The sequence below is a fragment of the Sinocyclocheilus rhinocerous genome, unplaced genomic scaffold, assembly GCF_001515625.1.
Source record: "Sinocyclocheilus rhinocerous isolate Xijiao unplaced genomic scaffold, SAMN03320098_v1.1 scaffold638, whole genome shotgun sequence".
NCBI lineage: Eukaryota > Metazoa > Chordata > Actinopteri > Cypriniformes > Cyprinidae > Sinocyclocheilus > Sinocyclocheilus rhinocerous.
The window spans coordinates 728,862-742,173 of NW_015664206.1; the positions used below are offsets into that span (position 1 = coordinate 728,862).

A 13,312-nucleotide genomic window follows, 5' to 3' on the forward strand; every position below is an offset into this window, starting at 1 on the left:
CTGATGAAGAAATGGATAGCCTGAAGGTGAGTAAATTTTCTGTAAATTTTCATTTTTGGGTGAACTCTTCCTTTAAGCCTTTAAATTGAAGGGGTCTAGTCAGGTAAATGTGTGTTTCACAGACTTGCATTGTGATCTTAATTCCGTCTGAATCAAACAAGTCTGTATTTTTTCTGCACAAAATTACAGAGCAAATGACTTGCTCTGAGAAATCTAATCCCGTCCGGATAGCAATGTCTGTGATTACGGTAGATTGTTTTCACAAAGCTTCTCCTCATTTATTTTGACCTATTGAATATCTTTGTGATATCGCTGCCTGGTGCACCTTCATTATGGATTTAGACCTTTTGCCAAATTTCTGTGTAAGATAACAGCTGGCAGTTTGAGCTCTGATTGCGTCCCATCTGACTTAAAAAGAGAATTAAATCAATGAGGAGATTCTGATCACGAACTGCTCAGAGCAGCTGCACCATTAGGTACAGTCTTCACTTTTATTAATTATTTCTTTTTATATGCAATGTTAGAATTAAAAATAAATCACAGAGACTACCGTTCAAAAGTTTTATTATTTATTTTTTTTCTTTTTTTTAAAGAAATTAGTACTTTTATTCAGCAAGGACACATTAAATTGATCAAAAATGACAGTAAAGATATTTATAATGTTAATTTCTTTTTATATGCAATGTTAGAATTAAAAATAAATCACAGAGACTACCGTTCAAAAGTTTTATTTTTTTATTTTTTTTAAGAAATTAGTACTTTTATTCAGCAAGGACACATTAAATTGATCAAAAATGACAGTAAAGATATTTATAATGTTAAGTTTCTATTTCAAATAAATCAAAGAATACTGAAAAAAATGGTATCATGGTTTTAACGAAAATAGACCGCACAACTGTTTTCAACATTGATAGTAATCAGAAATGTTTCTTGAGCAGCAAATCAGCATCTTAGAATGATTTCTGAAGGATCACGTGACACTGAAGACTGGAGTATTGATGCTGAAAATTCAGCTTTGATCACAGGAATAAATTACATTTTATGATAGATTCAGATAGAAAGCAGTTATTTTAAATTGTAATAATATTTCACAATATTAGAGTATATAGCCCAATAATATATAATAGCCCAAACTATTGAACAGTACTGATTTTAAATGTTGATTGTAAATTTATATATAGTAATTTAGTAATGTTACATATAGTAACATTAGCATTTGCTGCTAATGCAATGCATTCCAAACTGGTTCCGTATTAGTTTACATGCTGCGTGTGAAGGCTGCTGACTATGTAGGCAGCTCACTAGGTTTTGGAACAGAGCCAGCGAGAGAGCGTTTAGCTGTACTGAGTTTCAGGAACATTTTAATAGTCCCTCATTACACATTCAGAGCCATGCGTTGAGTTAGCAAAGGCCTCATTAACAGCTCAGCCTTACAGTTTGTTCGAGTCCTACAGAGCGACACATTCCACCATACCAATTTTAATGCATTAATATATTTCAGCATCACTTTATAGCTTGTCACGGTGATGTTCAATGTCAAATCTCAAACCTGATCTGGCGGTCTCACTTTTGAGACTTTTACATAATACCGAATTTGACGCTCATGTTATTTGCTATAGTTCAAAATCAATTCTAATTCAGAATAAATTGGCAGTGATGTATGTCTTTGTGTAGGATGCACACATATTTTAGAGTGCTCAGCCCCTCAATATGATGCTCACTTTCACCCATAATCTGCATTAAAGTACTGTGTAGGCTTTTGGTGATCAAATCCCCAGAGGTCCAGATCTTCAGAATCTCTGAGACAAGGGGAATATTGTGGCCTTTAGGGCCGATCGATCTCGTGCTGGTTTAGCGGGTCAGGGAGGCCCTGCACACGAAAGGTCAAGTGGTGCAGTAAATCATCAAGAGCCTTTTAATGAGTCTGCATGTGTGCGATTGTGAGATGTTGCACTACACTTTTTATTAGCACCAAGAGAGCACAAGAAATCACAGGAGAGCACCGGTGACAGAGACGGAGATTTTTCTGTACACTGCAAAAAATTGCATGATTTACCTAAATGATTTTCTTTCTTATAAAACGTTATCTGGTTGCTATTTTTGGATGCAGTTACAATAAAAGAGGACTGATGTTTTAAATTTTCAAAAGGGACCAGTGTTATTTTAGTATTATTTATATAATATTACAGTTATTGGCCAAGGCTACATTTCTAATTTTCGGTTAGTTAAAATAGTTTAGTTTTCCATCTAATATTTATCATTTTTTGGGTTCCCTCCCATCCCCATTTCAGCTTGATTTCATTTTTAGTTTTAGTAAACAATAATGAGGACACAAAAGCACTACTAACATAATTTAGTGTTTCGTCATATTTATATGCTATTATGGTTTTTAATTTATTTTTATTTTAGATTTAGTTTTAGTTCAGTTTTAGGTTGTTGTTGTGAGTGCCTCATCCTAAACTTATTTCAGTTTCTAATTTTTTAGCTAAGTGTTTAAAATCGAATATTTATAGTTTATAGTTCATAATATTTATAGTTTATTTTATAGTTAGGCTTACGATAGATTTAAATGAGGAACAGACTGAAATTTAGGTTGAAATGTAAGATTTTCACTGAAAAAAAGTCAATGAATACAACTTAAATTTGTAAACTGAATTCATTGTTTTTGGTGCAAGAAACAAAAATTAGAAATGGACATGATAGACCATGATACCTTTAATTCATCTATATATGCATGTTGCAGTGTAACTGTTTGTACAACTGCTATGTGTCTCTCACAGGGAGCTTCGTCGAGTTTGGTGGTAAAGTTTGCTGACACTGATAAAGAGAGGACCATACGCCGCATGCAACAGATGGTCGGCCAGTTTGGCATCTTCAACCCCACCGTGGCCCTGCCGTTCAGCACCTACAGCAGCACCTACAGTACTTACACACACGCGGTGAGCACACACAACATGCATTGCATGCTCCTAAAGGGCCTAAAGAATTGTCCCGTGTACTTGTGCTGTACAGTGCGCTTCTGAATTCTCACAGCCTCAGATTAATGACCACTGTCCTTGTCTGAAGCCGTTTTTCACTCTCACTATGCTGCTGAATAATGCATTAACAGAATTTCAATTCCCAACCCATGAATACTTGCAGAAAAACCCAAGAGTTCTTGTGCGGGTTTTTACGGTTTGTTTGCATTTGGAATATTTGGTTTTGATTATAAAGGACACTTTTATAACCTGTGGTTTTGAGTTCATGTGTTTGGCATAATGTTGAGTAAAATATCAAACATTCACAGTATGTTTTGATATAAATATAAAAATAAGCAGCTTGCACCTTTTATTTGGGCATTACGTTTCCTAAAGACAGTGTCAAAAGGTCAGTTTTGTTATTCATACATGTTTTGCACCTTAAGAGTATATGAGATTTTAATAGCTGTTCTTATTTGATTTATTTAACTTGTTTGTTTGATTCATTTCTATGAATCAGTTGAAAACTCTGATTCAGTAAATTGCTTAATCAAACATTATCAAATATTATAAAAAGGCTGAAAAATATCAATATGATTTTTTCATAGCTTCATCATCCTGGCCTAGTTCGCCATACTCGGCATGGTTAGAAAAGCCAAATGCATCTTTGAGTTATTCATCTTCTTTAGATGAATCCTACTTCATTTATGTAGATTTATTTGACTTGTTTGTTTGATTCATTTCTATGAATCAGTTGAAAACTCTGATTCAGTAAATTGCTTAATCAAACATATAGACTGAAATTTGCATGTACTGTAATTAGCATTTTAAAAAAGTTTTTAATGTACTTTTTATCATTTTTAGGTGCATATAAATTAAATGATTAAATGTCATTCTTGTGGCATTTATTAAAACGCATTATTATTTTTTTTGCTGTTTTATTTCTTGCATTAATCAATTAGTTCAAAACTCTGATTTAATCAATTGTTTGCATCAGTCATTGAAAAATATTCACTAGCATGAGTGTAGCATTTAAAAAGTTTTTAAATATACTTATTTAGGTGCATGTAAATAAAAATGATTAAATATAATTCTTCCTTGTGTCATTTAGTGAAAAACATGATTATTTTTAATTAGATTTTTGCTGTTTTACTTGCCTTAATCATTTAAATCAACTTGGCATCCACGGCTGTTTGGGTGAAATGATGGTTCCTTTTAAGCTGTTTCAGAGAAAATACATAAATATATATATATATATCAAATATTATCAAAAGGCTGAAAAATATCAAGATGATTTTTATTAGCTTCATCATCCAAGAAAAGCCAAATGCGTCTTTGAGTAATTCATCTTCTTTAGATGAATCGCACTTCATTTATGGAATGGATAATGTATTCAAAGCACATGGATTTCTGTGCATATTCATAAGCGTATTACTTGAAACGATAACGGCATTAGATACAGATTAAGCCTATGATCTGATTGTGTGAACGTTAGCCGCTATTTTAAATACTTTTCAGCTCACGGAGTCTCACAGAAGTGGGAAGTTTGAGGATCCGTACCTCGTGTCAAACAGAGCGCCGTGCTCTATATATAGCATATACCCTGCAGGCGTTTAGTTTTAATTACTGTGTGCATGTGTGTGTGTGACATTTCAAACTACAGCTTTGATTTTATAATCCATATGATCCTTCGCCAGAACCGCGTGCGCCTCCTCGCCATGTTAGCGGCTTGCCTCTTATTATCCCGCGCGTGTGTGAACATACTGTGCTATCTGTGTGCAATTCCTTCTGTGACATCTAAACATGGAACCAACAGAAGGAAAACCCCCAGGTATCCTATCATCCACCTGTTCTGTGTCCCCATACACAGTAAATACAACCGCATGTTGAAACACACATACAACTTGAATTGTGCACACAAATATTTAAGTGCATGAAATACCTATAGCTATTAGCAAGTTCGATTTCACAAATTATTGCTTTACATATTGTGCCAGAATGCAGTGCACCATAGCGTAAGTTTGCATTGCATTTACCGGGGCAGTATAACAGGAATTCAGTGCTATTTTAGTATCATGGATATGCACAGCCCTGCATCTTTTGCCTAATAATTTGCTGATTTGCCTAATAAAAAATACCTAATCTTACCTAATTTTATGATGCTGAGTTCAAATATATCAATAAAAATGAATTTTTTTCTCACAAAATAAGAATGAAGATTTTACAAATTATATATATATATGCATCATGCACTAAAATAACAAAAGCCGTCAAATGTCAGAAGTTTCGGTTTTAATGACAAAAATAAGTATTCAAAATGTACTGTTTAACTTACAATATGCAAAGGAGTGGGAAAATATGTTCCTGTACTTCATTTAATGTCAAACAACTTTACAAAACTTGCTTTTTTCCCCAGAATCTGTATTTTTCTGTCGCTGTTTAGATGTAGTAAAACACCCACAGATGTAGCAGAAAACATCTATGTCATGTTAGCATTTTTTTCTGTCACTGGCCATAGTTCTAACCTTGAAATCAGGATTAGGCATGAAAATAATGTCATATATGTGAAAATTGGCTGAGAATTGAACAAATAATTGTATTCTGGCTCAGAGGAAGACAGAAATCATGTCTCTGTGGCAGATTTTCTGCTGATTAAGGGAGACTTCTTCACCTTACAAATGAATATTGCTACGAAATGCTCATCATATTGTGTGAGAAAGTGTGACATGCTCAAGCAAAAAGCATTATTTTTTTTAAATCAGCATGCCAAAATTAGTAAGACACAAGTATTGAATTTCATTCAGCAAATATGATGCAGGGCGGTGTAATAGTTAACATTTTGAATTAGATTTTGTTTTTATATTTTTGGTTACTTAGTAACGCGTTACACCCAACTAGGGCTGTGCAAAAAATCGAATGCGATTTTCATGCGCATCTCGTCAGTAAAGCCGCTTCTGGTGATTAGTAGTAATAGTTTGTGTAGCTTGTCAGTGAACTACGGCTCTGTGTAGTAACTGCCGCTCCATCTGAAAGCACGTGCTGGAGATTTACTACGAATCACCAGAAGCGGCTTTACTGAAGAGATTCGTATGAAAATCGCATTCGATTTTTTTGCCCAGCCCTACACCCAACACTGTATACTGCAACCCATAAAGAAAAGTCTCTTAGACAACAGTTACGTTAAATGGAGAGTGAATAGAGAGCAGTAGGATCTTGCTGAGCAAATGAAAGTTAGTTGAACTGACGGCATATTCATATATTAGCATTCTACACAAACCTAGCATTCACATGTGCATACTTACAGTGTGTTCATTATAGATACATACAGACCACAAACAGGCACAAACCCAATTCTCCTTCTAGGGAACGAGACGCTGCCTCCTCTAGCGACACTATGGGGACTGCCGCCAGCATTGTTTCACATGTGAAACAATTCCAATCCCACTAGCCCATGTAGCCTGTGATGTCACAGGTGGGCACCCGGAAGTATAAGAGGGCGCCTGCTGAACACGTCATCAACTTTTGTTGTCTTCAGGAGCCGTTTGTTTGACAGTGCATGTGAAGGCATTATGGAGAAAACCAAGCCAAGTGAGCATTTTAGAAAGTGTGTGCCTCCGTGTCCGATGTTTCTGACAACCGAGGACACGCACAATCTATGCGTTATATGTCTTGGTGAGGAACACACTCTTTCGGTGCTCGAGGGCTCTGAATGTGCTCATTGTGAGAAATTCTCAATGAAAAAAAAGCTCTGTTCGCGTTTGTCCCTCTTCTCTATTTTCCTATGGGGTTTTTAAGTGGGCATTCCCCTGAGCCCTGCATGCTACTTTGGCTCATTGTAACATAGCCTTCTGAGGATAGCTGTGCTCTCAGATTGGTTAATGGAGTGTCCCTCCTGATTGGTTGGGTTCCCCATTTTTACAGAGTTATGTTAGTGGCCCCAGGCGTTGATGGCTTGCCCCCTTTCTGAGGGAAGGTGTGGTGTATGTCTGTGGTTTCCCTTGGTGCTCTCTCACCAGGTGAACAGGCATGCGACAAGGCATGGCTGAGTGGGCATTCCATTCCCCATAGTGTCCGCTAGAGGACACGGTGTGAGTTCCCTAAAAGGGGAACATCTAGGGTTCCGCATGTAACCAGACATTTGCCTGTTTTTACGTCTCCTTCCGACAACCAAGTTGGTGGCGTGTTCGGCAGATGCCCTCTTATACTTCCGGGCACCTGCCTGTGACGTCATGGGCTATGTGGGCCAATGGGATTGGAATTATTTCACACATGTTTCAGACACCAGTCCTGCTGGTGGCAGTCCCAATAGTGTCTGCTAGAGGAAGCAACGTCTTGTTCCCTCTCAGGGAATCATGGTTACATGCATAACCCGAGACATTCTCTCTGCAGGTTCAGACTCTCAGTTTGAACCTGACTGATTTAAATTGCATGTGGATTATTTAAATGGGAATGAGTAGCACTTCAAACATTGCCTTAAATAGTGAAATCCTGCCCTAGAGGAAGCAAATAAATACACACTCCCTCTCACACACACATTAAGTTAAATAGACTATTCATTTTGGTCATAGTGTGATAAAGCAGCACACAGGCAGCACTATTATCCCGCACAGGAAGTGCTGGGATTATAGATCCTGCCAACAGCATTTGCATAATATCATGAGTGTTATTTAGGAAGATTTCTGGAATTGTGGCTCTTTTTGTCAGCGGTTTGGGTTGAGTTGTTTGAAAAGTGTGCTGTGGTTACAGAACAGTTTCATAAAGATTGCCAACTATGACTCAGCAGAGTGTTCAAAAGAGGACACAATATAGAACAGAGTAGAACAGAACAGAGACACATAGAATTGAACAGAACCATATAGAATCTAAGAAAACAGTCAGAATGAAACAACAGCAAAAAATAGAGAATGTAATACAGAACAATAGAATAGAATAGAATAGAATAGAATAGAAAATTTTTCAGAGGATAGAACAAAACAGAACCATATAAAATGGAGTGCAGTAGAATAGAATAGAATAGAATAGAATAGAATAGAATAGAACCAAGTCAGGGGATAGAACAGAACAGAAAATAACCATATAGAATGGAACAGAATACAATAGAATAGAATATGGAAGAACAGAATATTATCAAATAGGACCATTTAGAATCTAACAAAACTGAGTCAGAGAATAGAATATAATAGAATAGAGCAACATAAAAGTTTACAGAACCATACAGAATCAAACAAAACAGAGTCATAGGACAGAACAGAAAAGAATGGAATTTTGCCACATGGAACCATATTGAGTCTAATGAAACAGAACAGAACAGAAAATAACCAAATAGAACGGAATGCAGTAGAATAGAATAGAATAGAATAGAATAGAATAGAATAGAATAGAACCACATAAAATTGTACAGGACCATAGAGAATCTAACTAGACAGAGTCATAGGACAGAACAGAAAAGAATGGAATAGAGCCACATGGAACCATATTGAATCTAATGAAACAGAACAGAAAAGAACCATATATATTTGAATAGAATAGAATAGAATAGAACCACATAGAATTGTTAACCCTAAAGATCAGCCTATGGTTGTTTCAGTTTTCTTTCACACTCAGAATGGATTGAGAATATCATCTCTATTCTATTTCCAGTTTTAATTCTTTTGAAGTTGAAAAATTAGCACAACAGGTGTAACATCTCAATTTGTGCACTAAAAATTATGATCAATGCACTGGTAAAGATTATTTGACACTGTACTCTATGTCCCACAATGCCCTGCTCCAGCACTCTCTGGCACTGCATTGATTGCTTAAAGACCTGGCACTGGAATAGAAGACACAAATAAAGGCGAGAGAGGATTGGAGGCTGTAATGTTCCAGTGCGCACTGCTCAAGAACCAAAGCACGAGCAGTCAAGCACTGAAGGGCATTTCAGAAACATTTCTCAATGTAAACAAAGAACAGGCCACAAATCCACTTCATTTCAACCACGTTACAGCGGTGTAATTCTGCTGTGTCATGCTTCTAACCAAAGGCTTTTGTAGTGACCATGTAAGGAGTTTGTCAACAATAATGATGTTCATTTTGTGAACAGAGCTCCAGGCTGATGTAAGTTTGAAAACCCCCTGAGTGAGTGGGTGTGTTGTGTTGTGATTGAGGAGCAGTTGGTGGTTTGCAGTGCCACCTGGTGGATTTCTGTACAACTGCACACAGGAGGTGCCTGGCTCTTGCACAGAAACTCAGCTTTTGGTAATCATAAGCAAACAATTCAGAGGACATTAACCTGATGCGAGTATTTGTCATGTTAATTATGATTTGTTCCCAGCGTACTTGTTATTTAATGTGATTTTCGTGATTCATATCTAGTTGTGCATGCTTTGTTCGACTAGAGCACACAAACAAAACAGCAATGATGAACCTCAGCTGCGGGTGGGTGGAAATTTTATATCATGGTTATGATACCATTTTATTATCATTTTTGGCTGGAAATGTAACCTGAACATTTTTATGTATTACCTAATAATTGAGTTAAAATCCTTGCTGTTCTTGTGAACTTTCTATTCATCAATCCTGAAAAAAAATCACTCTCTAGATTATGTTGTAACATTTAAAAATAATTATAAGACACCAAGTTTTGTAACTTCATCTCCTTTTGGAGAAGATTCCAATCTGAAGTGGCAGCATATTTAAAGGAAGTTTTTCCAAGCTCAGTTCTGACAAGGGTCACACGAAGATTATAATTTGATTGAAAACATAATGAGTAATTGCCAGATAAAGTCCTTTGAATGAAACAACCGATAAAATGGCAAATAACCCAACATGGATTTATATATCAATAGATACCAATGCATTTTTCTCCAAATACTCAAAGAAGGCCATGCAACTCTTTTATATAGTTTACAATGGTGTGTTGAAAATGTACAATCAGTTATAAATCTCAGAGCACCATGGTACAAAGCATCCAAGGAGGCAAGAAGGTAAGAGGGAGCATGCTGATACACTACATCCCCATAATCGAGAACTGGTAAAAAAGTAGCGGACACTAATTTCTTCCTCACATTGAATGAAAAGCACGACTTATTTCTAAAATAAAACCCTAACTTTTTCTTTAATTTTTGTTTCAAATACTTAATATGGGAACCAAAACGTAATGTGTTATCTATAATAATACCCAGGTAATTTTACTCTGACACTGAAGTAATCTGACTCCCCTAAGAAGTCAGAAGAACGCTAGAAATTTTAGAATTTGAAAATAACTTGCATTTTGTTTTTTGTTTTTTTTCAACATTTAAAACCAGCTTCAAAGCACAAAATTTATTTTGGATAATATTAAAAGCAGACTGTAAAAAAGCCACAGACTGTTGCTTTGAGGGGGCTGGACAATAAAACAATAGTATTGTCTGCATAAAAATAAAACCTTTCATTATCTATATCAAAATCAAGGCAGTTTATATATATATATATATATATATAGTTTAGTCATGAAACTCTAGATGGCGCAGGCTGATGGGTTGTTAACATAACTGATGATATTCAGAGAGTTAAACTATATATACTGAATAATAATGGCCCCAACACTGATTTTTGTGGGACTCCCTTAACAACCTCCAGAGGATCTGACTGAACACCTTCCATCCGTACTCATTGGGTTCTTCGCTTTAAATAAGCAATGAACCACAAAATAACATTTTCTGATTTAGTCCTACCCATCTGAGCCTATTTAATAATATGTCATGAACCACAGTATCAAAGGCCTGTGATAAGTCAATAAAAAGACAAGCACAATGTTGTTTATTATCTAAGGACTCCACAATGTCATTTAAAACTTTTAAAATGGCCGAAGTAGTACTGTGCTCTTTACGGAACCCGGATTGGTTAATAGACAGAATATTATGACAGTTTAAAGACTGTGTCAGCTGTTTGCTAACTAGATTTTCCAAAAGTTCCGAGAGAATACAGAGCTTAGATATAAGTCTATAGTTATCCATTAAAGAAGGATCACCCCCTTTTGACAGGGGAACTACAAATGCTGATTTCCAAATCCTAGGGATTTTATTAGTTGATCATGAAAGATTAAACACATACGTCAGTGGAGGAGAGATAATATCAGCTGCTAGTTTTAAAAACAAAGGGGGAATATGATCAGGACCTGGCGATTTATTAATATCTGATTCTTTTAAAGCAGAGCAAACATCAGAGAGGGTAATTTGTTGAAAATCTAACTCTTTTGTCCATAAATTACGTTTGTAGTTGCAAAAAAAAAGTATGAATTTTGAGTTTGTATCACACAATTCTGACTTTTTCTTCCAAAATTGTGATTTTATATCCTCCAAATTGCGAGGGAAAAAAAGGCCAGATTGGGAGATATTAACTCAGAATTGTAAGAAAAAAAATCAGAATTATGAGATAAAAAGTTGCAATTACCTTTTTTTATATTTTTTTCATCCCATGGCGTAAAAAAGCTTCTATGCAATCATTCATTCTTTTTTCCTTTTTTTTTTTGATGCACACAAACCAAAAGATGTGTTTATTCATAATAAATTAATTCCCAAAAAACTAATCTGCATGCTTTGTTGTCTGCTGGATATAAACACTACAGCAGGATCTCTGCCGGTTAACACAATTTTACTGTTGCACAGTGAGGCCACCCAACCATTTAAACTACAGCTACACTTTGACGGAGCGGCAAAACAAGTGATTATTGTCATCCGTTTAGACATCTCATTTCTTCATACACCAAACACTTCCATTTTCCCAACCCTTCCCCTCAACACATGTCAGCACGTCCCCGCAAACATGCATAAGTACGCGTGTCGTCCTCCTTTTCTCCATGTGAGCGACTGAAGGCTTTGCATTGAGCTGTGCACTTCTCGTAGCGGCACTACACGAGTAATTGGCCCATGATGGAGCGCTGATTGCCTCACAGTACCTGGGGATTTCAGCACGCATTAGCATTCAATAAAATCGCAGATGCATACACAAACACACACACACACACACACACATATATACATGCATCGCTCCAGTAAATGAGTTTATCACAGAGGCTTTCAGCTCATCTTTGTGTCTCAGGGCTGGACGGGAGTTTATTTGCCATGTGAATTTGGTCAGCAGAAGCGTTAAATTCAACTGAATTAAGGCAGCTAGAAACTGATATTCAGTACAATAGTTATTTATTTGGACATATATATCTTATATATATTATCTTACACATTTTAGACTTTTTTCTTACAATTAAAATTGCAAGAAATAAACTCAAAATTGAGATTTTTTTTTCTTTCTTGGAATTCCAAGTTTATATCTCACCGTTTTTTTTCTGACACACAATAAAAAATAGAAAAGGTGATTTTAACTTCTTATCTCACAATTCTGCTTTTTTTCCATACACACAATTAGAGTTTATGTGAGTTTATATCTCGCATTTCTGTACAAATTAGTCCAAACTGTGCGATATAATCTCAGAATTGCAAGGAAAAATGTCCGAATTGTGAGGTAAAAAGTCATAATTACATTTTTTATTATTTTTATTTTTATCCTGTGGCAGAAACAAGCTTCCGTTTTCTAAATATAATTATTGTCTAAAATGTATGTTAAAAATACATTTCAAGAAATAAGGAAAATGCAAAATAGTTTATTCTAGCCCACCCACATTTGTACACTAAAATGCATTTTGATATTATCAATGAATTTTGTTCCTGAAGCAAATTTTATATTACAATACATTTTGAAATTTGATATTTTATGCAATCAGTTCATTTAAACTTAACTAAAGCTGGGTGGAAACTGATATTCAGTTACATTTATTTGGACATTTTATAGGGTTTGCTGAAATGAAATGCTGAAATAAAGTGTGCACATTTGACTCTTAAAAAAGTATTACACATTACATCACATTAAATTGCTTTCTGTAGTAATCAACAGTGTGCTATTAATATATTATAGTACTTTATTATATCCTCCGCTACTAAATGATTGCAATATTCATGTACAATACTGTACATTGGATATGCATGGTACTCCAGGGTAATTCAGAGAATACCATGGTACTTCTATGTACATTGTTTGATAATGTTTCAAATGAATGTGGATTCTGATGTTGATAGAGCATCTCATCCTCCAGCATCACAGCTAAACAAAGCGCCGTCATTAAGAATGCATGCTAATGGTTTATCCTATAGATCAGTGTGGTTTAGATTGATGTATGTATAGATTACACACTCTGTCCGTGTCAAGATGTGGTCAGTTGGTGTGTGTAGTTACAGCCGTCTTTTAGAAAGCTAATTTGTGTCATTTCCACAAAGGCACACACTATCATCTTCCGCAATATTTAATTAATAAATGAAATAATATTTTTAGTAATAAATACT

General features: G+C 35.5%; 1 protein-coding gene across 1 annotated transcript in view; it reads left to right on the forward strand.

Moving 5' to 3' along the window:
* LOC107729965 (CUGBP Elav-like family member 5) overlaps positions 1-13,312 on the forward strand; it is a 183,493-nt gene that overhangs the window by 146,727 nt on the left and 23,454 nt on the right. The window contains exon 7 of the mRNA XM_016540699.1: positions 2,781-2,939. Within this exon, the coding sequence (XP_016396185.1) occupies positions 2,781-2,939 (159 nt within the window). The remainder of the gene's footprint in view (positions 1-2,780; positions 2,940-13,312) is intronic.